General features: G+C 32.3%; 1 protein-coding gene across 2 annotated transcripts in view; it reads right to left on the bottom strand.

Annotated features, from left to right (window-relative positions):
* The window catches only part of LOC119604112 (probable transcriptional regulatory protein Teth514_1449), a 117,583-nt gene that overhangs the window by 61,288 nt on the left and 30,780 nt on the right, over positions 1 to 25,515 (bottom strand). For both annotated transcript variants that reach the window (XM_037956565.1, XM_037956566.1), the window contains exon 2: positions 10,857 to 11,031. In XM_037956565.1, coding sequence (XP_037812493.1) covers positions 10,857 to 11,031 — 175 coding nt within the window. The remainder of the gene's footprint in view (positions 1 to 10,856; positions 11,032 to 25,515) is intronic.

The raw sequence follows: 25,515 nt of genomic DNA, 5'->3' as shown, positions 1-25,515 counted from the left end.
ACAATACATTCGCAAAGAGTTCAGGTCATATTTTATGTGGGTAACGCATTCCGCAACAACATCGAAGAAGTCTAACTTTCACATATTTTCCCGAAAACTTAGCTTACGTACTCAGCTCACTCCTATGCAATCGCAAAAAAATTTAGAAACATGACTCTTTCAGACATGTCGACAATACTTGATAAAGAAACCTTTTCGCTACCTTGACGAGAAATGAACATGAAAGCTCTCACGATCATAAAATTAAACATCATGTTAGAAGTCATTCTATATTTAAAACCATGCAATTGAAAACATCTCCATTGGGGTAGGATCAAACATTGCCCTATTCTCATAAAATGTTGTAAATAGTGTTTGGGTCCCATAAAACTTGTTTATGTCGGATTTCATCACTATTCTGGTATTTTAAAACAGTTATAATCGTTAGAGTAATTTTTCCAAGGGTACTTTATATGGAAGCTATGGTCAAATATGGACCGATACTCATTAAAATTAGTGTAGCAATTTAAGTTCATTAAAGTTTTCTCTATATAGAATTTCAAAGCTATACTAATAGGTTTAATGGATTTATGAGAGTTAAAAAGAGCTTTCTGAAGGGTATCTTATATGGGGGCAATGATCAAATAAAGTCCGATGTCCACCATTCTTTACTATATAATTTTTCAATACAAAAAATAACTTGCCCAAATTTGATCACGATTACTAGCTTCTCAACATGTTTATTTCTGTTTAATATCTTTTTCGAGCAGCCGCTTGTATGAGGGCTATAAGAAATAGTGGACCTACACTAACAAAATGTTACACACTTCGTCCGAAGGACACAGGAAAATATTTGTATCAAATTATATCAAATTATCTTCAAAATAGAACATGTACGTAAGGAAAGTTATAAAAAAATGTGCTAAGTCCAGCAAAAAATAAAAATTCAGAAAAAAAACGTGCTAAGTCCTAAAAAACCGACATAAATATTCAACAGCACTATTTTTAAATTGTTTTACTATCAATATTAAAAAAGGAGAAATCTAAGAAAAAAACTACGTTTACAGATTTTAAAAATATGAAATACAAGAGAAGTTATGAAGTTTTTTGCTTCTCCTGTAAAATTTTCAAAAGAGGACTTGTTACGTTTGCGTACTAAGCTAACGATATAGTAAAAAGCTGACGGCCTTATGCATAATAAAAAACTAACTGTTGACTAACAAGATGCCAACTTTCCCTTATGGGAATTTACACACAAAAAAGTAAGCAGCAAGATAGTTAGCAGCTCGTTTTTCATTATGCATAAGGCCGTGAAAAAATATTTTATGTACCAAATAGCATTCAGGAAAACATTTTGAGAAAGGCGATTTCACTCTCGCTATTTTTGGAAATTATGATAGCGAAAACGATATCATAATTTCTTGGAAAAACAATATCATAAGGAAAGGTACCATTTATTACGTAAATACTATCGTTCTCGATACGAGAACGACTATCACTTCTGATATTTTTTATCACCTAAGTGATATCGTTTCGATATCGTTATAATATCGTTTGGATTATTGGGATGTTTTTAAATATCATATTATTTTAAGTGTCAAGTGAAAATTAACATTTTGGACCGGCACTTTTAACTTATTAAGTTGTGCTTTTTCGGAAATCGCAAGAAACATACGAAATATGCTGTAGAAAAAGTTTTATTTGGTTTTTGGCGAAGTACATCACACCCACGTCAGGTTTTCGTGTCATGTTTGTCTTACCTTTATTAATATAAATTCAATACTTATTAGAGTGTCCCGATGAACAGCTTTTTTAAAATTTCATGTAGGAATACCTATCAATCGATGCGCATTAATGTACTGAACACGAGAAAAATAAAAAATATAGTTTTTCGAATGGTCCTCAGTTCCCTACCAGCGATTGAAAATCCTAATCTCAGTATAATTTTTGAAAAATATCAAAAAAGTCCTAAAAATTTTGTAATTTTCTGCTGATTACGGCAAAAATAATATTTTTGGAATATTTTTGGTCCACAATATGATTTTTAGTGGCTTGGGGAGGAATATTATTATCGCTTTTTATCGAAATGGGTGTCAAAATTGTCGTAATTTTTAGCTCATACCGAAAAATATTTAAAAAATAGTTTGGCATTTGGTTTAGCCCATTGCACAGTTTTTTAAGATTTTTTGAAATTTATGTGCCCCTTAAATACAATAAAAGTCGGTTTGCGGACCAGAAATACACTACCAAAAATTTTAATTATTTTTCCCGCGATAAGCTCAAAATTACGTAATTTTTTACACCCATTTCGAAAATTATTTTTGAACTTATTGTACAGCGATCAAGATTTGCAATCGCAGGTAGGGAACTGAGGAAAGGAAAGGAAATGTTCAAAAAATTTGTTTTTTTTTTATTTTTTTTCGTATGTAGTACATTAAGACCAAAAAAGTGGTCCACAGGACACCTTAATCCTTGTGAATAGTATGCATTGGTCTCAGGGCTAAAAATTTGATTCCATGTGTAATTTGTTCATACAAATCTCATAGACATTTATCAATACGCGAATGTTATTTCATCACAACAAATGAAATTATAATGGAATAACGTTCATGTTATATATTTCGGTTCTTTTTCATCACATACATACATACATACATATGTAGTCTTCCAAAGTTCGAACGGAAATTTTGTTCGAAACAACCATTTTCCTATATTATTATTCAAAACTTTTATTGGTTTAGCATGTTACTACATTTGAATAACAGTAGTTTTAAAATTAAAATTTTGTTTTGGTCATGGATAGAAACATACATTTTTAAAAAAGGAAATGAACTCTAAAAATATCACTAGTTTAAAAATTAAAATTTTGGTCATACATTGAAACATATATTTTTAAAAAGGGATGTGTCTGGCGGTTCCTCGCTTTTTATTTTCCCTATATGTGAAAATTTTGTAATAAAGAGGTTTTAATTAATCATTATCCTTCAGTGCTTGCACCTTTTTGGGAACATAACAATAAACTCTGAAAACAAAAATAATAATACACAATTCTTTTTTTTTTTTTTGCTTAAAAGATAGCTTATACAATTTCCTTGAAGGGCTTTATAGTCCCATAATGGGATGCGAGTGGGATATCTATCTATTATTATTTTTTAAGTCAAGAATACATTTTTTTCAATATTTGGCACTTAATTTTCCCTTTTTTCAAAACGGACTTTTTTGATGTATTTTTTTGCTCAAAAGAAAGCATAGTCCATTGCCTTTAAGAGCTTTGTGATTACTTAGTGGGATGTGAGTGGGATATAGATATATATATAAAATATTTTAACTCCAAAAGCAAAGTTTTTGACTAAGTGAAAACAAAGCTCTTAAAGGAAATAGTCTAAGCTTTCTTATAAGTAAAAAATACAACAAAAACGTCCATTTTGAAAAATAGGAGAAAATTAAGTGTCAAATATAGGAAAAAAATTAATCTTTTTTGATAGAATCCCACTCGCATCCCATAATGGGACTATAAAGCCCTGTAAGGAAATTGTATAAGCTTCCTTTTAAGAAAAATAAAGGCCCATTTTGAAAAAAAAAAATTTAAATAAATTTTTAAAAAATTAAAAAAAAAAAAACATTTTTTGGAAATAATGATGAAATATCTATCTGAACAATGGACAATTTTAGCTAGGACCAATAGGTGAAGTTACACTCATTTGAATAAAACCCTGTATGACCAAAATGTCCAATTTTGACCCCCCTCTGACTCCGGCAGTTCTTGACCGATAGAGCTGAAAATTTGGCCTACTATCCCATACTAACCTTGGTGCAAATCATCAAAATCGGAAAACATCGATTTTAAAAGTTAGGTCACTTGACACGAAATTCCCCATATGTATGTATTTATGGCAAGGTTTTAATTGTGGTCCAAAAATGATAATTTTTGGTTGGTTTTATTTCAGATATCTTTCTTTTTACATCGGTATACTAATTCTCGATTGACATTAAATCGTAACTCTGGACAAGCCTCTCAATTACAGCGGCTCTATTGTCCAGAATCCAGTTTTTGACTTTTCTTCGGGTTTTATGTGGGCATTTCTATTATTACATGACCTAAATCGGTGGAATATCATCAGATGCATTCAACAGTATAATTGGCATAAGGATTTTAATGTATGTATTCCGATTCTTCCATGATAGCTACTATACGGGTAATGGGTGCAATATAATAGAACGGAAAGCATCAAAATACCGTATTACTTAAACCGCCATGCGGCCTTTTTAACATTTGGAATATTTTTTGAGTTTGGAGGACTTCTTACATAAGATCGAGAACACTTTCTAAAAAATTAAATAATTTGCTATGCTCAAATATCATTGTCCCAGTTTTCAACTGGCTAATCTAAATGAGTTTTACATTACTCTAACCATATAATAGGTATATAGGCGAAACTGAAGGGGTTGTCAAACAAAATTTGTTATTCTCTTCACACAGACGAGTTCTGAGAGAATTAAACACATTTCAGAGAACTAAACGTACTCACAAAACTTCAAATTTTCTTCGCGAAATTGCGAGGATATTAACACTTAATAGTTATTTTTATCATTTAAACTTAATATTTATTATTTTTTGCCACACTTTTAATGTATTTAAAATCCCGAAAATAATTTATATTTTACAAACGAAAAAAAATATTTTTTATTCTTTGACATTTCATTTTAATTAAAACTGATAAAAGAAATATTGTAAATTTTCGTATTAAAAAATATAAAAGTATTTCACATACTTTTTTTCTTTTTTCATTAGTGCAGAAAAAATAACAAAAAGACGTGTTTATAACATGTTTTAAGGTGAAATATCTTTTGAAAAAATTAATTAGCTAATATTTTTGTTCACTAGAATATGAAATCCCAATAATTACGCACAAAAAATAACGTATCAAAAATACATTTATTATTTAGTACCTTTTGAACAACTGTGTTTATTTTTGTGCTTCTACCAATACATTCTCACCAGTTAGGTTTTTGACACGGGACTTAGGTCTTTGACAATCCCTTTCACCTATATGCTACTATATGACTCTAAAACTCTTTCTTGAGCTGTAAATACTTAAAATGTGTTCTTATAGTCACCTGTATATAGATTCAGTAATTTTTAGCAGATAAATCTTTTAATAATTCTTCCAGTTAAAGCAAAATTGGAGTTTTTATTTATCGCACTATGCATCTAATCATTTAACGAAAATTAGCGGTTTTAAGTCCAGCAATTTCGGCTTAAATTTGTAAATGATAATTTGAAATTAATTTGTTTGAACATCCCAAAATATTTCTTAACGGGATTATATTTTCCACCAGGAAATTAGTTTTTTTAATTGTTTCACGTGTTTCTTCTTTGCAGTGAGTAAATTTTTTATTTAGTAGCATAAATATGTAATTATATCTACATTGAATTTTGTGAAACAGAAAATATTGCTTACATAAAATTTAATGAGGGTTTAATGTATTTTTAACGAATTATATTAAATCTATCTATCATCTATGTTAAAATGTAAAAAATCTGAAAATTTTCTGAAAAAATATAAAATTTCGGCTAATTTTGCTGTTACAATTACAATTGTTAAAATCTTTCCTTGGAAGAAATATAAAATTGATACAGATTTAAATTTAGACGGAAAAATGTTTGACAAATAAAATATGACATTGAAAATAAAATTTGACCGTTGACTAAAAGTTAATTGAAAATAAAATGTTAGTGTTGGCTAAAAGCAATTTAAAATAGTTTATAAATGTAAAATAAATAAAACTAAAATGAAATTTAAGTGGAAAAGCATTTCATATAAGTGATATTGGAAAATTGTTTTGAAATTTTTAGTTTGTATAATGTTAAATATAAAATTTTGAAGATATTTTAATAGTTTTCTATTAAAAATATGTTTTATACAACTTTATTTTTAATAGTTCTTTTAATCTCTGGTTTAGAACTTAATATTGGTGTAGCCTAAGAAGTCAAGAACTTAGAAAACTTTGCGAGAACGGACTCCTATTTGCAAGTAAAAAACATTTATAAATTGAAGTCTTGGTTTTTGTATAACTATCCCTATGTTATGGAAATACATTCAGCGTTGCCGTTTGGTCTTTTCCTACCAAATTTGGTAGGATTTTTTTCGTTTGGTAGGATGGTGGTTTAAATCGATTTTTGGTATGTTTGTAAAACCCATAACAATTTTAACAAATAAATTATATAATTAGTAGAAATCACAAAATTTAGTACAACGATTTACTCACTTTTATACACTGTTTTGTTTACAATTATATCAACATTCCCAATAAACCAAACGATATTATAATGATATCGAAACGATATCACTTAGGCAGAGACTGAAAATAACGGGTCCTCTTTGTTTTTATAAGGTTAATTGTTGTGATCACCATTTATAATAGTGTTTTTGCTGTTTATCCCTGAGAGAAACCTTTATGTTAGATTTTTTTGATAAGTGGTTGAGAGAAAAACAAAATAACTCGCTACAATTGATTTTTATTTTGTAAACGTTTTTGAAAAGGTCTGCTTATGATTTTTATTTTCAAAAGCAAAACAATAAATCGCAAATGTAAATACAGGATTAGGACACACATACACACAAACTATCTTCAGAAATCATAGCAAACAACAACAATATACTCTCCCACTCTCATATAAGCAAGAGAAAAAAGGAAATACAAAAACTAAGTGCTCAGCCAAAAACATAAGTAACAAAACTAAAGTAGTAAAGGTTATACAAAACCATTTAAATAAAAATTATTTTATAACTGTTATTCTGAGTGATTTATTTAAGAAAACAAAAATAAATCACAATTCAATCACTTTGGTTATGTGGCCGAGTTATTTTCAGTCTCTGCACTTAGGTGATAAAAAATATCTGAAGTGTTAATTATGATTTCATAATTTCTATCATAATTTCCTAAAATAACGATAGTAAAATCGCCTTTCCTTTTTTTCTAAAAGCTATTTGGTACATAAAATTATTTGTTTTTTTTTACTAAGTATTACGGTAATATAAGGTAAAAATCTAAAAAAGGAAGCATAATGATAAGAGAAAAATGTGAAACAGTGCACTTAACATGTATACATATTTTGTTATACATAAATCATATTTTGTATTCTTATTTTATTGCAATAGCTGACATTTTAAAGATTATATATGTATAAAGAAAACTTACCATAAGCCTAAAAGAAGATTTTCGAGTATTTATTCATTATTTATTTGACTTTATTTAAATTTTCTTCTCAGCTTTTGTTTGTTGTTTGAAAACTTTTAATTTATGTATATTATTTTTATGTTTGAAGTTTTTTTCAAACGATTGTATTTTCTTTATTTTTTTCTTGGAAACAAATAAAATATGATATCATAATCCCTTACAAGACAATACCGTTTTCGCTATCATATCGTTCTTTAGTTAATTGGGCTATCAGATGAATTGTGGATTGAAATATACAGCTAGAATCATTAATTTCTTAAAACAAATAATTTATATTGATTTTTACTCATTACAGCATATCTTAAATTTCTTCTCGATTCTACCTAATATTACAAATAAATTATGGAAGTTAAAGTAATTTTGTGAAGGCGACTTATAAGGGGGCTAAGGTTAAATGTTGTCTGTAATTTGAAGAGGGAGGGTAATTTGAAGAGCGTACAACATCTACAAACATGTATTTTGTTTTTGAAATAATTTAAGATTGTGTCAAAATCATATGGTTTTTGTTTATAAAATTTAACAAAAATTTCTTTCAACAACAATAAAAAAAATACTTTTAAGTTTAAAATATTAAGGATATAGTTATATTTTTATATATTATAACACTTTTAAACCTCTTTTCGTTCACTTTTTCAACTTTTAACAAATAGCTAAAAACAACTTGAAAATGGCGACGTAAACAATGTTGATAATTTTCAAAATAAATTTTGACAACTTCTTCATTAATCTAGTAAAAAAAAATAGTCAGCTGTTCAAGTGATGCTACTTTATTAATATACTTTGTATCTAACTATATACATCAGACGTCGGATCTAGTATTGTTCTGACAACGAAGATTTTCGGCAAATTACATGTACACAACACGATCGCAGACGAACTTCTAAACAAGAGCATCAAAAATACAAATATTTTATTTAGTTGCTTGACAGCAGGTTGGTGTCGCTTTGTTAAAGAAATTGCAAACACAACTTGAAAAAACAAAACACAACTTGTAAAAACAAGAGCATAATTTACAAAAACAACGTACACCCTAAATATTTTCTAGAATGCATAATAATGAAAGTAAATAAGTTCATCTTGTTTCATAATTTTTTTTGTACATTTTAATTTGAAATGTTGTTTCTATGTGAAGAAATTATCATTCTTATGTACATTGATTACATTTTGTTTATAAATATTCGCGTTTTACAGTAATGCAATTTAATCTTCAAAATTAAAAATAACCAAATATTTTTTTCAGTGCAATTTCATTGAAAAAATGCCAATAGTGTGTGTGTAGTGGTGATTTTTTTATCTGCCTCTCTATACGCCGGTATATGATATACATACACATATGTAGGTATATACACTCAAACCTCGTTTTATGCGATTAATTCGTTTCGCAAAAAAGCACATAATTCAAATTTGCACAAAACGATACACTAGCTCCATACAAAATCCACTAATTGGGTTTTAGATAAAAAAGCGCACATTTTCCCTTAAAAGTCAAACAAAAACGCATATAAAAAATCAAAAAAATTTAATTCTTTACTGAAACCATAAATAATAAAGAAAAATAAAGGAAACAAATAACAAAATAATACCAATTCCAAATAATGAAGAAAATATACAACATTCCTTAAAAATAAAACTTAATATTTCTTCATGTACAAAGGATTTGAACAATACTTTATATATCGGAACCGGAATTGGTAAAAAATCAGTAGTTGTACTTTGTTGATCACTTTTTTTTTTGATGTGGACCAAAATTTTCCTCAAAATCATTTTTGCAAAGAAAAATTTTAGAATGTTGAAACCGCAGTAATTCAAATTCACATAAAATAAATTCGCATAAAACGAGGTTTAAGTGTATTAGCATTTTATAGGAACATTCATATTTGTGTTATTTTGAGGGCATTTTATTGATTAACATTGATATTGATTGATTGATATTGACGATACTTAAATCTAAATTTCTTCACAATTGCTGCATAACCATCGTATGAATGATTCGTATGATTTTCCTAAATTTTATCGAATCTTAGAAAACTAAACAAAAATTTAATTGAGCTCTATTTGTATTAATAAGGTATTGTTAAGTAAAAATTTTGTTACAACACAATTTTTCATCAAAATATGTAATATCATAATTTTTTTCTTTTCAAATTAACTTGAATTATACCATTTGCATACGCTTTTGCAAAAAATTAAATTTATTATTCGCTTTCGCTAAACTGGCATTCGCAACATCCCTGTTTTACAAAATTCGTATCCAATGCACAATAAAAAAAGGAACTCAAAAAATAAATAAATAGTGTTGTAGTGTATTTGATTTTAGGGGACGAAATCGTTTAATAAAAAAGTCATACTTTTCTCAAAAAATAATTATATGATTTCAAAAAATTGGTAGGTTTCAAACGATTTTGGTAGATTTTTGACAAAAGTTTGGTAGGATTAAAGTTTGGTCAGTGGCAACGCTGAATACATTAAAACCATTGAAAATGGAGTTGCCTCAATCTTTAAGTAAAAAACCATTATATTTCGTCAAAACTAGATTTAATACGAGTTCCTGCTGAGAAAAGTGATACATTTGAACCCACCTTTTCTCACCTTTGTGGAATGCTTGTGTAATAGTTTAAGGATAGTCATCAAAGCATTTGTTTATGTTTACTTTAAGCAAATCTCTAAAAGAATTCATTCCATAATTATTTTTTGAAATTGAGTTATATTTTAAAGATTTAACAATTCTTCAAACTCATTCTCTTTGATTTTATTCCTAGAATTAATTATTAAAGCTTTCGATTTAGTTAAATTAATTCTCTGTTGAATTAGAATATTAAATTACTTCTGCACCAGAGATACAAGCCGATGCAAAATGATCGGCGGCGGCGGCGCAACCATTTTAGGTCGGCGGCGGCGGCTTATTATAGAAAATATCGGCGGCGGCTAAATTGTCGGCTCAATTTAAGTTTTTCTTCAGAAATTGAGCTTATAAGCGTTTATTATATTGAAAAATCTCTGTATAATAGTCCGTTATATAGAAACATATCTCTATATAAGGTTTTTTTCTGAAGAAAATGGACATTTATAGTAGTTTTCACTCTTTTAATATTAGCACAATATTGTGTGGCAACTTTTTTCAATTTACCATAAGAATTTAAAATAGTGGCAACTCTATTCAAATTGGTGAAATTATTTTCTGAAATACATGTGCGATTCCAATATTTATCAGCGGCTACGTTTAAGCCGGCTTAGCTTTTGAGCCGAAAGAAATCGGCGGCGGCGCGGCTTGCAAAATATTACCGGCGGCCAGCCGCCGTCGTTTTGAGCCGTCTCGGCTTGTATCTCTGTTCTGCACGAGTTTGGTTTTTACCCACATTTTTTTTAAATAAACCTTAAGTACTTGTCATTATATTTGATTTTTTTGAATGTGTTATTCATTTTCAATAAAGATTTGAGATACTAGAAAACTAACTAATTAACTTAAAATTACATGAAATTGACCATGTATAAAATAACTACTGTACGACTTTGGCTTTTAACAACATTATATGTACCGCAATCTTTTTTGATGTTGGTACAAAAAGTAGCTTGCAACAATAGTGTTGTAGGATGTAAAAAAATAATGAATAATTTTATTTTATTGTGTTACTTACATTGACAACACCATTTTCTTTGTCCATAATTTCAACTTCTTCCGCTCCACACATAATTGCATCTTCCGTCACTACATCTTCAAAGTCACTGCAATCATTTAATCGTGATTTATCAATTACTGCTTGTATGAGCCCAATTTCCTCAAAGAGATGATTTGCATCTAAAATAGTAGCACTAAGGTAATTTCATTAAATATTTATATAAGATATAGTGTTTAAAACAAAAAAAGAAATTTTTCACATTAATGAAAAAACTAACAATTTAAAGCTAAACGGAAATTAGGATTTGCATTTTTTGAACGATTTGTATCTTAAAAATTAAACGGTGGACAAAGAACTACTCTGCAAAAATAAAACGAAGTACTTCCAAAAGAATAACATTTATCACCACTTCCAAAGTACTTAGCACTAAGTGAATTTTTTACCTTCTGCGGAAGTGATGTTTAATTACTTCCGAAGAAGCGAAAATAATTATATTTTTTCAATGCTTTTTATTCTAACATTTTTTATGAGTTAAAAAAATTTATTTTTTGGGCTTTTGTATTAAATATAAAATATTTCCCTTATTAATGTTTAATTATTTAAGTCAAATTAGTTGTATTCTCTAATACTATAATTTCAGTTCCAAAAATATAGCTTAAAAATTACTTCTTGAGAAGGACTTCAGAAGTAGTGAATTTGGAAGCAAATAAAGAGGACATACCTCCTATGATAAGCCTGTGTTAAAATCATCACTTCTGCAGATTTTTCAGTACTTCCATAGAGTAAATTTTACATATTTTTCGCTTCTTTGGAAGTTCTTTTTTGCTGGGTATAGAAACGAGTCATTTTGTTATTCTAGCAGGCATTTATACCTTCTTCGCATCCTACGCTTCAAGTTACATGTAACGGTTTTTAAGACGTCATTTTTTGTTTTATTTGAAAGGAACTTCCTTTTTTACAGTTTTTATTAATTTTTTACCATTGACTTGTTTTTATTTACCAAAATTGATCACATCAGGTATTAATTGTTTTAAAAAATCGCCAAAATCTGAATGAGCTTAAATTTTCCAGTTAAATTTTTTGTTTTTTAAATGTGGTGGGCCTACTGAGAGTCGTATTTTTTTAAATATCCTCTAGTTTTCTGAAAAACAAGTTAGAGTGCTATATTCGGCTGTGCCAGCTATTTTTTAGATAACTAGACAAAAGTTTTGTTTCCGTAGTGAGGCTCCAGAAAAATTTATATTAAGTCGTTCGGATGTGTACCATGTACACAAAAAATTAAGATAATGATTTGTATAAGGATCTAGAAAATTTTATATTGAGTCGTTCGGATGTGTACCATGAACACAACAAATTAAGATAATGATTTGTATAATAACAAACGATATTCCTCTCGAGTTTTACTCAGACAAATATTTTTAATGAACTAAATTCGTTTAACTGATTTTGAAACGATGACCTTATACCGGAGCTATGACTTATAATAGTTCAGTTCGAAAACATTTTAGCAGAATGATTTATCTATACACTCATGTCGAATTTTATCCGTCAATGTGCGTTTAAGTAATTTTCGGAAATGGTTCTTTTTTGTGAGTTGTGATCAATTATGTATATAATATTATAATTAAATGTGCACACAAACAAATTTATGTCGAATTTTACCCCAATAGCTCTACTAATTAATGAAATATGTGCATTTAAGTGATTTTTGAAAGTGCTATGACCAATAATGGACCGATCCGGAAAAAAATATCAAATGATTTGTATGTACAGAAAATATATTCAAGTCGAATTTTTTCCCGATAACTTTATAATTCAATGAAATATATACGTTTAAGTATGGGCCTATGGACCTATTTCAATCCCTCTTTTTTACATAATAGTAAATATAGACCTTCACTTTTAAATAATAATCATATTATTTTTAGTGACAAGTGAAAATTAACTTTTTGGACCCGTGACTTTTTACATTTTGCCTAGTGAGTTACAAGAAAAATATCATATATATATGATATTACTATAGACGGGCAGATCATTGCAGACGTCGACAGCTTTTCCTACCTCGGAAGTAGGATAACGAAAGACGGGGGCTCGGAGACGGATATACGCGATCGCATCAACAAGGCTAGAAGTGCCTTTCTAACGCTAGGTAAAATTTGGAGATGCAACAATATCTCGCGTAAAACGAAGTTACGAATCTTCAACTGTAGCGTCAAATCTATTTTACTATATGGTTGCACAACCTGGAGTTTGACCCAGGCTACTACTCGCAGGATCCAAGTTTTTATTAACCGCTGCCTACGCCAACTACTGGGAATCTTCTGGCCAAATCGAATTTCAAATGAGGTACTGCTACATCGGACAAACACTAGTCCAATCGAAGTGGAAATCCGTAGAAGGAAATGGATCTGGTTAGGCCACATCTTACGACGACCACATGATGATATAGCTAGATCGGTCCTAGACTGGAACCCCCAGGGGCAGCGTAGAAGAGGCCGGCCAAGAAACACCTGGATACGCAGTACTAAACGAGAACTAGAAGCAACCCAAATACCCTGGAACCACGCAAAAACATTGGCCAACAATAGAGTTAGATGGAGAGAGCTTGTCAATGCCCTATATTCACTTTGAACAGTTTACAAGTGCTTCAAATGTTATGTAAATTAATTGCAGTTGTAAATAAAGGACATATATATATATATATATATATATGTGGCGCCCTGTTCCTTGAACAACTCTGTTTTACACTAAGTACCGATTCGATTACTTTTACAAATTATCATTACCATGTAACACTAGTTAAGAAAAACCATTTTTGAATTCATTCTTTTTTTATTTCGTCTTCTGCTTGAAGGTACAAGCTTAATTTTCAATTTGAATATTTTAAAATAATAAATATTTAAATAAACAAAGTCGTGTTGCGACTTTTATTGGGATACTCATACATCCCAAATTGTTGACCCCGACGGAAAATTCCCAAACATTGGGTAGAACGAACTGTTGTAAATCAAGTTTTTTTTTCGGGTGCAACAGTACTCGGCGTACTTAACCGCCATTTTGTATTTTAAAGAAACGTGCTAATTTTTTTTGCGATGGCTGAGGTAGATGCCGCAACGACAGTGGCCTCTCGAGCGAAAATCCTGGACAATCAATCGATGCTTCTACCACACCGCAAAGAAACGTCTCCGTAATCTATGCACGATTGCCTGTACCACCTATGTCAAGTGCTAACATCGACGCATGGTTTATTTCCATGGATTTTTGGTTCACGGCATCGGGCATAACAGCAGATAAGCAGAAGACTGCGACCATCTTAGCAGCCCTCGACCCAAATGTTATAGCTCAGCTTGCTGATGTAATCGCTTCTTTGCCGCTTGTCAACAGGTACGACTACATTAAAGAAAGAATAATTAATCACTTTGCCGACAGCGAACAGCGCCGCCTGAACCGCCTGCTTTCCGAGCTTCCCCTTGGCGACAAAAAGCCATCAGAACTGTACTTTGAGATGAAGCGAGTAGCTGGTACAACTTTGGGTGAGGCGGCACTAAAAGGGCTACGGACTAAGCGTTTACCAGAATTCGCCCAACCTGTCGTGGCAGCTTCAGCTGGTACGCCAGCTGAGTTTACTAAAGTTGCCGATGCTATAGTTGACGCAATGGCATCAAATCAAATTGGAAGCGTGGAGTCTAGGGCATCAAGCGAAATAAACGAACTTCGTGCAGCCGTCGTCGAATTAGGAAAAAAATTTGAACGTTTTTCAACTCGTTCCAATTCGCACTCACGAAAAACCACAACACGACGCAGCCGATCAAGAAACCGCGCAACTTACCTTTACAACACCTCAGGATCAGAGTGCTGGTATCATAAAAAACATGGACAAAATGCTCAAAAGTGCCGCAGCCCTTGTCGGCATAAGCAGCATAAAGTTAACGCCTTGTCTACTGGCACATCAACCTCAACCCAGCAACATCTTTGACTCCCTGGGCAGCTGGTAGTTTCCGGCGAATCAACCACCAGCAACTGCCACATATTTCGCCTCCAAGTAAGAGACAACTTTTCGAAAAAATATTTTCTTGTAGACAGTGGCGCCGATGTTTCCGTTCTGCCACTAACATCGAAATCCCTCGACGTTCGTCCCACGGCCATGGTTTTGTACGCTGCAAACGGGTCGCCGATAAAGGTTATTGGCGAAAAACGCGTTAAAGTTGATCTTGGACTACGTCGTGATTTTTTTTGGTCCTTTGTAGTCGCCGACGTGACGTCACCGATTATTGGGTGCGACTTTATTAAGCATTACGATTTGCTGATAGACCTTAAACGCAACCGCCTCATAGACAACATTACCGGCGTAGTTTCTCGGCTCACATCTCTTACAACTTGTGAAACAGCTGCCATAAAAACTTTTAACGCTGCCGATCCGTTTGCTGACATTTTAAAAGATTTCGCCGATATAACACGACTTTCACCGTACGGCTCTACGACAAGATCATCAATTTCTCACAGAATTGACACGACAGGGCAAGAGCGTGGCAGAAGCGTGGAGTCTAGGGCATCAAGCGAAATAAACGAACTTCGTGCAGCCGTCGTCGAATTAGGAAAAAAATTTGAACGTTTTTCAACTCGTTCCAATTCGCACTCACGAAAAACCACACCACGACGCAGCCGATCAAGAAACCGCGCAACTTACCTTTACAACACCTCAGGATCAGAGTGCTGGTATCATAAAAAACATGGACAAAATGCTCAAAAGTGCCGCAGCCCTTGTCGGCATAAGCAGCACAAAGTTAACGCCTTGTCTACTGGCACATCAACCTCAACCCAGCAACATCTTTGACTCCCTGGGCAGCTGGTAGTTTCCGGCGAATCAACCACCAGCAACTGCCACATATTTCGCCTCCAAGTAAGAGACAACTTTTCGAAAAAATATTTTCTTGTAGACAGTGGCGCCGATGTTTCCGTTCTGCCACTAACATCGAAATCCCTCGACGTTCGTCCCACGGCCATGGTTTTGTACGCTGCAAACGGGTCGCCGATAAAGGTTATTGGCGAAAAACGCGTTAAAGTTGATCTTGGACTACGTCGTGATTTTTTTTTGGTCCTTTGTAGTCGCCGACGTGACGTCACCGATTATTGGGTGCGACTTTATTAAGCATTACGATTTGCTGATAGACCTTAAACGCAACCGCCTCATAGACAACATTACCGGCGTAGTTTCTCGGCTCACATCTCTTACAACTTGTGAAACAGCTGCCATAAAAACTTTTAACGCTGCCGATCCGTTTGCTGACATTTTAAAAGATTTCGCCGATATAACACGACTTTCACCGTACGGCTCTACGACAAGATCATCAATTTCTCACAGAATTGACACGACAGGGCAACCCGTTTTTTGCCGTCCACGACGTCTATCGCCAGAGAAACTCGCAGCTGCAAAAAAAGAATTTGAGTTCTTGATGAAAGCCGGTATTTGCCAACCATCAAATAGCAACTGGTCCAGTCCGTTGCACTTAGTAAGAAAAAGTGATGGAACTTGGAGGCCATGTGGAGACTACCGTGCACTAAATGCACAGACGTTGCCGGATCGTTACCCACTGCCGTTTTTATCAGATTTCACTATGAATCTCAGATGATCTCCCGATGATATCGCGAAAACCGCCATTTGCACACCTTTCGGCTTATATGAATTTAAGTTCATGACTTTTGGTCTGTGTAATGCAGCCCAAACATTTCAGCGGCTAATAAACGAGGTATTACGTGGTTTAGATTTTGTCTTCACATACATCGATGACATTTGTGTGGCATCTATATCCATCGAACAACATCGCCGCGACCTTGCCGAAGTTTTTCGTCGCCTTCGCGAGAACCATCTCGCCATTAACTTAAAAAAATGTGAATTTGGAAAAAGCGAAATTAAGTTCCTTGGTCACCTCGTAAACGCTGATGGTATTCGTCCTTTACCAGAGAAAGTAGCAGCAATACGGGAATTTCCTGAACCAAAAGTGGCTCAGGAGCTTAAGAGGTTCATAGCGATGGTTAATTTTTACAGAAAATTTTTACCAAACGCGATATCATATCAAATGAAGCTACAACAACTTGTCACCGGTAACAAAAAGAATGATCGTACGCCATTAAAGTGGAATTCGGACACAGAAGCTGCTTTTCAACAGTGTAAAGACGAGCTGGCTGATGCTGCCCTGTTAGTACATCCTGCCGCGGAAACCGAACTGGCAATCTACGTAGATGCCTCCGATACAGCCGTAGGAGCAGCCCTGCACCAAAACATTGATGGTCGTCTTCAGCCCTTGGCGTTTTATTCAAAAAAACTCACAAGTACACAACGAAAATACTCAACATATGACCGGGAGCTTACAGCAATGTATCAAGCGGTATGCCACTTCCGGTATATGATAGAAGGACGACGATGTTACCTGGTTACCGACCATCGACCGCTGGTCTTCGCGTTTCTACAAAAACTCGAGAAAGCTTCAGCTAACATGTGACACTTCAACGTCCCATATTCGCCCTTTTATTCCAAAGGAATTTCGTCAACAAATTTTAACGACCGTACATGGTTTGTCACACCCAGGCGTTCGTGCCACCACCAAATTGGCAACGACAAGATTTTGTTGGCCCGGGATTCGGAAAGATTGTTCAATCTTTGTTCGAAACTGCCTTCAATGCCAGAGGTCAAAAGTTCAACGGCACACTCGTTCCGCTATTATAAAATTCGAGCTGCCTAGTCAGCGCTTCGCCCACATCAACATCGATATCGTTGGACCGTTTCCATATTGTGAAGGTCAACGATATTGTTTAACAATAGTTGATCGTTTCACACGTTGGCCTGAAGCAGTCCCAATTCCTGATATCAGCGCAGAATCTATCGTAAAAGCTCTCTTGTCCCAATGGATTGCCAGGTTCGGTGTTCCAACGCGCATAACATCAGATCGTGGTCGTCAATTCGAGTCATCAGTTTTCGCTGAGTTGGTCAAGACGATCGGAGCAACCCATCTCCGCACTACACCATACCACCCGCAAGCAAATGAGAGATGGCATCGAACCTTTAAAGCGGCAATCCTTTGCCATAATCCAGCCAAATGGGTATTTCATTTGCCCATGATTCTTCTTGGTTTACGGGTCGCTTTTAAACCTGACATCAACGCTTCACTAGCAGAATTGGTTTACGGCTCAACACTCGCGATTCCAGGAGAATTTTTTCAACCAGCAAAGGCTATCAGTTCCGGCAGCGACTTGGTTGATGAATTCCGCATAGCGATGCAAAAACTTAGGCCGACTGATTCCGTCCATCACTCAACACCGCCAACATTCATTTCAAAGAATCTTTGGTCCTCGTCGCACGTTTTTGTTCGAAACGACTCCGTCCGACCGTCACTTACTCATCCATACGATGGCCCTTATTTGGTATTAAAACGTTTTGAGAAATATTTTAAGATTTCCATAAGAGGTCGCCATAGCAACATCAGTATAGACAGGCTTAAACCAGCTTTTGTGACGACTACCGAATCGAATGACATCCCAGCAACTCAACCACAATCACCAGACGTTCCAGCTAGTCAGCAACAATCACCAAATATTCACGTCAGTCAGCGACCACTACTAGACGTTTCTACTGGCTTTCAACATGTACCTGACACTTCCTCAAAGTGTACAAACAACGCCACAAATTCAACAGCAATGGTAAGCTTTTCACCTGAAGTCAACATACCAAAAGCTACCTCCAGAGGTAGGCGTATTCGAATCCCGTTAAGATTCAGGTGAGTTCGCTCCAGCGGGGGAATGATGTGGCGCCCTGTTCCACAGTGGTATAGGAAAAAAAAAAGAGGGAAATAATTCGGTAACTTCTAAACGGTTAATCCGATTTTAATGAAATTTGGTATGCACAAAGAGGAGGTGTTGTCGAGTTTAGGTTTTGAATTTGGACCTTATAGGCCAACCAGGGGCCCGGCGGGGGGTCCTCAAATTAGGACACCTCGGCTATGTTAAATTTTTAAAACGATCCTATTTCTTCATTTGAGTTCCGATTTAAAAAATCGGAACTCAAATCTAGAATCTCCTCATCGAGCACTATAAAAAATGTCGTCGTAGCAGTAAATTATCTCTTATAGTTTAGGAGATATTCGCATTTGAATATTAAAATTTTAAAATTTTTACCGTCCTTACTTTAGTTTTTTTGATAATAGCAGGTCCAAATATTTCCGATTTTCGCCATTTTTTTTTATTTGCTTAACAACAAGTTTATATACCAAGCAGTGAAAGAATTATGTAAAAATCATGACTGAGTCCAAAGTTATAGGCATTTAAATTTAAAAAATTAAAAAAAGGCGATTTTTTGTCATTTTTTTGGGAAAAAAGTATCTTTTTCTTTTTAAGTTATCTAAAAAGTTTCTAAGAAGATGTATATAGAATTTATACTTTTTGGAAAGCTGACTTTACATAAAATACGATAAATGAAACAAAACCTAAAAATTTTTGATACCGAGGGGACCAGGTCCATCCAAAAAAACCCTATTTTTTATGGAAAATTAAATTTTGAGCAAAAATTCTCAAATCGCATAGTCGATATCAAATTATAGTGACCTGTTTTATATGACCCAATAAGTTCTTAATCATTTTGTAACGGGTTTCGATAACCCCGCCCCTGGTATGGATATAATAGGCAAAAAACCAAAAAATCCCATTTTTGGGATTTTTTAAAACTTTTTTGGGAATTCCGGGATTTCTAATAAGAAAATTCGAAATTTTTATTTAATTTTGGATTTTGAGTAAAAAAATCTACCTAACTGTAAAATTTCATCAAAAAATATTCATAAATAAAATTTTTATTGCAATTTGAAAAATTTGTATCTTCGCAAAAACTGAATAAAAAACATTTTTTAATTTTTTTTAAAAAAAGTATTCCGCGAATTTTTTAATTTTCAAAAATTATATACAGTTTTGAAAAATAGACAAAATTACCTTTCCATTGATATATAACATGCCTACCTAATGTTTTTTAAGTGACAAATTAATTAGGGAAAACTCAACATCTTTTAGAAAATTTACCTAGCACTATTATTTTCATCCATATACATATGTAACAAATTTAAGAGTTAACCTTATGGATGAAAATAATAGTGCTAGGCAAATTTTCTAAAAGATGTTGAGTTTTCCCTAATTAATTTGTCACTTAAAAAACATTAGGTAGGCATGTTATATATCAATGGAAAGGTAATTTTGTCTATTTTTCAAAACTGTATATAATTTTTGAAAATTAAAAAATTCGCGGAATACTTTTTTTAAAAAAAATTAAAAAATGTTTTTTATTCAGTTTTTGCGAAGATACAAATTTTTCTAATTGCAATAAAAATTTTATTTATGAATATTTTTGATGAAATTTTACAGTTAGGTAGATTTTTTTACTTAAAATCCAAAATTAAATCAAAATTTCGAATTTTCTTATTAGAAATCCCGGAATTCCCAAAAAAGTTTTAAAAAATCCCAAAAATGGGATTTTTTAGTTTTTTGCCTATTATATCCATACCAGGGGCGGGGTTATCGAAACCCGTTACAAAATGATTAAGAACATATTGGGTCATATAAAACAGGTCACTATAATTTGATATCGACTATGCGATTTGAGAATTTTTGCTCAAAATTTAATTTTCCATAAAAAATAGGGTTTTTTTGGATGGACCTGGTCCCCTCGGTATCAAAAATGTTTAGGTTTTGTTTCATTTATCGTACTTTATGTAAAGTCAGCTTTCCAAAAAGTATAAATTCTATATACATCTTCTTAGAAACTTTTTAGATAACTTAAAAAGAAAAAGATACTTTTTTCCCAAAAAAATGACAAAAAATCGCCTTTTTTTAATTTTTTAAATTAAAATGCCTATAACTTTGGACTCAGTCATGATTTTTACATAATTCTTTCACTGCTTGATATATAAACTTGTTGTTAAGCGAATAAAACAAAATGGCGAAAATCGGGAATATTTGGACCTGCTATTATCAAAAAAAACTAAAGTAAGGACGGTAAAAATTTTAAAATTTTAATTTTCAAATGCGAATATCTCCTAAACTATAAGAGATAATTTACTGCTATGACAACATTTTTTATAGTGCTCGATGAGGAGATTCTATATACGAAATTTTTTTTAAATCGGAACTCAAATGAAGAAATAGGATCGTTTTAAAAATTTAACATAGCCGAGGTGTCCTAATTTGATGACCCCCCGCCGGGCCCCTGGTTGGCCTATAAGGTCCAAATTCAAAACCTAAACTCGACAACACCTCCTCTTTGTGCACACCAAATTTCATTAAAATCGGATTAACCGTTTAGAAGTTACCGAATTATTTCCCTCTTTTTTTTTTCCTATACCACTGTGTGTTCCTTGAACAACTGTGTTTTACACTAAGTACCGATTAGTATTAAATATTCGATTACTTTTACAAATTATCATTACCATGTAACACTAGTTAAGAAGAACCATTTTTGAATTCATTATTTTTTTATTTCGTCTTCTGCTTGAAGGTACAAGCTTAATTTTCAATTTGAATATTTTAAAATAATAAATATTTAAATAAACAAAATCGTATTGCGACTTTTATTGGGATACTCATACATCCCAAATATATATATATATATGATAAATATATTTATCCTCACTTAAAGTGACTGTTTATTTGAACCGTCAGATCACACTAATATTTAACAAACAGAAGAATTAAGGAGTTCCCTATTGTATTTTTTCAACCGATATTTGTCTATTCAGATTTTAGTCAGAATTCTCGAGTACCATACGATTTAAATTTAAATTTTAAAAGCACAGGCCAACAAAAATTTAAAAAAAGTCGAAAGGATTGCCACTCAAAATTCGAATTTGAATTTTTTTATAACATCAGGTTTTCGTGTGATTTATGCCTTACCTTTATTAATCGAAATTCATTCTTTGGGCTAACAATTTTTTGTCCTGTGTAATTTTATATTTTTTCACACAATTTCATATACATTTCTCAATGCGTGAATGCTGTGACGAATGTTATATAAGCTCAACCAATGAAATTATACCGGAATAACATTCAACCTTATATTTCGGTTCTTTGTGATGACATTGCGGTTTACAATTTATATAAATGTTACCGCGAAATATTCTTTGAATAACACTTCCCAGCAAAAATAAAAAAAATAACATTTATCACCACTTCAAAAGTAAAACTAAATGATTTTTTTGCCATATGTGGCAGTGATGATTAATGACTTCCGAAGAAGCGAAAATAATTATATTTTTTCAAAAAATGTTATTTTTGTTTTTGTTTTTTTTTTTTTATTAAACATGTCTATTACTCCTCTTAAATTTATTCCAAATAATTTCCTAAAAAAGAGCATAAAAATTACTTCTTGAGAATGAAGTAGTGAATTGGAATCAAATAAAAAGGACATCTCTCCTATGACAAGCCTGTGTTAAAATCACCACTTTTCAGTACTTCCATGGAGTAAATTCTACTTCTTCTTCCCTTCTTTGGAAGTTTATTTTGTTGGGTAGTTTTAAAAAAATGTTTCTTGTTTGCTCTTGGAATGAAACATATGAATATTTTTAAAAAGATCTATGTCTGGGGTTCATTACCAATTTTTTCCTATCAAATCAAAATTTTCAGATAAAGAGGTTTTAATTCAGCATTATCCTTCAGTGGTGCTTGTAAATTATTTGAAAATTAGTATTGATTTTGAGGTGCTTGCACCCTTTTTGGTAACCTAACAATCTACTCAGAAAACAAAAGTAATAATATGAAATTTCTTAATTCAATTTTTTCCAGTTCTTTTTGTTTTTTAGGAGTTTTTTTGATGCTTTGAAAAATTACGAAAAAAATATTGACATTTCATTTCTGAATTACAAACTTATGGATCTTATGGATACTTATAAAACTCTAAATCTTATAGCCTAAAGGTCCCTTTAAGTGATTTTCGGAAGTGGTACTTATATTTGAGCTTTTACCAATTATGGACCGATCCGGAAAAAATTTGGTAGAATGATTTATATGCACACAAAACATATTCAAGTCGAATTTTATCCCGATAGCTTAATTATTCAAAGAAATATATGCGTTTAAGTGATTTTCGGAAGTGGACCTTATATGGGAGCTATGACCAATTACAGGCTTATCCGGAACAAATTTCGTAGAGTGATTCATATATAGGCATAACACATTTGTGTCGAATTTTATCGCAATAGCTTTATTTATCAATGAAATATGTGTGTTTAAGTGATTTTCGGAAATCGACCTTATATGGGCGCTATGATGAATTGTGGACCGATACAAATCTGCGTTGGTAATATGATTTCAGTTCATATTATCTATCTTCTATATAAATAAAAATCAATTGTCGTTCGTTGGTAATTGCATCAGTTGAGAACGGCTAGACCGATTTGGACAATTTTTTTACTGAAATGTTCGTCATAGTCCAACTTAGGTTTTTACGGAAAGAAAAATTGACAACGCCCACTTTTACGCACACTTTTTTCGATTTATCTAAAATCGGAAAACGGCTGCACCGATTTGGCTAAATTTTTTAAAACATGTTCGTAGTAATCAAATTTAAAGTTTTACTGAAAGAATAATTGACCACGCCCACATTTTTTAAAGCATTACAGTAGCACTTTATTTTGGTGTATAATTTGTGGCATAATGAATTTTTACAAAAATTGGATAGATCAGTATATTTATTGGTACAGGTTCAAAAATGCGGTAATTTAAGGCTCCGATATGGTTGCAAATAACTTTTATAGTTTTCATGTTATAACAGTCGTTTATATATCTTTTTATTGCATTATAGTTGCCATTTGCTTTGGTATATAATTTATTCCATAATATATTTTTAGAAAATAGCCAATTGGATAGATCGATAGAATTATTTTCACAGCTTTAAAAACGCGGTAGTTTGAGGTTCCGATATGGTTGCAAATAACATTGACAGTTTTCATGCTATGACAGTAATTTATGCATCATTTTAAAGCATTATGATTGTACTTTAATATGGTATATAATTTGTTGCATAATGTGTTTTTTTACAAATTGGTCAATTTGATAGATCGGTAGAATTATTGTTCTATGTTTAAAAACGCTGTGATTTGAGGTTCCGATATGGTTGCAAATAACTTTGATAGTTTTCATGCCAGGACAATCGTTTATGCATCATTTCAAAGCATTACAGTTGCACTTTGTTTTGGTGTATAATTTGTGGCATAATGAATTTTTACAAAAATTGGATAGATCGGTATATTTATTGGTACAGGTTTAGAAATGCGGTAATTTAAGGCTCCGATATGGTTGCAAATATCCTTTATAGTTTTCATGTTATAGCAGTCGTTTATATATCTTTTTATTGCATTATATAGTTGCCATTTGTTTTGGTATATAATTTATTCTTCTTATTCTTATCTATCTATTCTATCTATATAAATAAAAATCAATTGTCGTTCGTTGGTAATTGCATCAGTTGAGAACGGCTAGACCGATTTGGACAATTTTTTTACTGAAATGTTCGTCATAGTCCAACTTAGGTTTTTACGGAAAGAAAAATTGACAACGCCCACTTTAACGCACACTTTTTTCGATTTATCTAAAATCGGAAAACGGCTGCACCGATTTGGCTAAATTTTTTATTTAAATGGTCGTAGTAATCTAATTTAAGTTTTTACTGAAAGAAAAATTTACCACGCCCACTTTTTTCGATTTATGTAAAATCGGAAAACGGCTGCACCGATTTGGCTAAATTTTTTAAAACATGTTCGTAGTAATCAAATTTAAAGTTTTACTGAAAGAATAATTGACCACGCCCACTTTTACGCTCACTTTTTTCGATTTATCTAAAATCACAAATCGAACATAAACATTTTTTCTAATTTGGACAGGACAACGTCTGTCGGGCCAGCTAGTATTTACATAAAAAAAATTTTTGTTGATACCGATATATTTGAGGGAGTTATTAACGATAAACTAATTTCCGGCAACGTTTATTTCTATTAAAAAAATAAAATTATTACAAAAAGTAACATATAAATAAATTAAGCGACTTGCCGCAGTCTTTGTCCCCAACTTTATAATTGGAGCCAGTTAATACTAAGCCTACAAAATTCTTTTGTCTATGTATTTTTACAACAGTTCATTTCCAAATAAATAAACTGAACGAAACTACTGCAGTCGAATATAGGGACAAAGAATGCGTTTAGTTCGTAAACAAATAAGAACAAAAGAGAATACAAAACATAAAAAATCCTAACGGACAAATGAACTAAGGTAGTTCACATGGCACTATTTAAATAAACAAAAATAATACAATTTAAATAAAAATAATAGCAAAATCAAATAAAGGAATTTATGAGTCATTAGGCGACATTCCTATCCCCGTGGATCGGTAACGATTCACCATCTAAATCAGGAACTACTAGTTTGGAAACTAGACGATTAAGAACTCCACTGCTTATTTGGATTACATCGTTAGTGTCAGGAAACACATTTATGACACGACATCTCTTCCAATCTCGACGGGACGCTGGTGGATCACACATTAGTACAAGACCTCCCGGCGCCACAGGCTTCGTATATTTACACCATTTGAGACATTTTGGTTGTCTCATTTTGTTATGCACATGGGCAACAAATAGTTGTGTGAAGCGGTGTC

This window comes from Lucilia sericata, unplaced genomic scaffold, assembly GCF_015586225.1.
Source record: "Lucilia sericata isolate MDLA Ls3-8-SP2 unplaced genomic scaffold, ASM1558622v1 Contig000363F_arrow, whole genome shotgun sequence".
NCBI lineage: Eukaryota > Metazoa > Arthropoda > Insecta > Diptera > Calliphoridae > Lucilia > Lucilia sericata.
The sequence above is the reverse complement of the archived record's forward strand: the minus strand, read 5'-3'. Positions and strand labels throughout refer to the sequence as shown.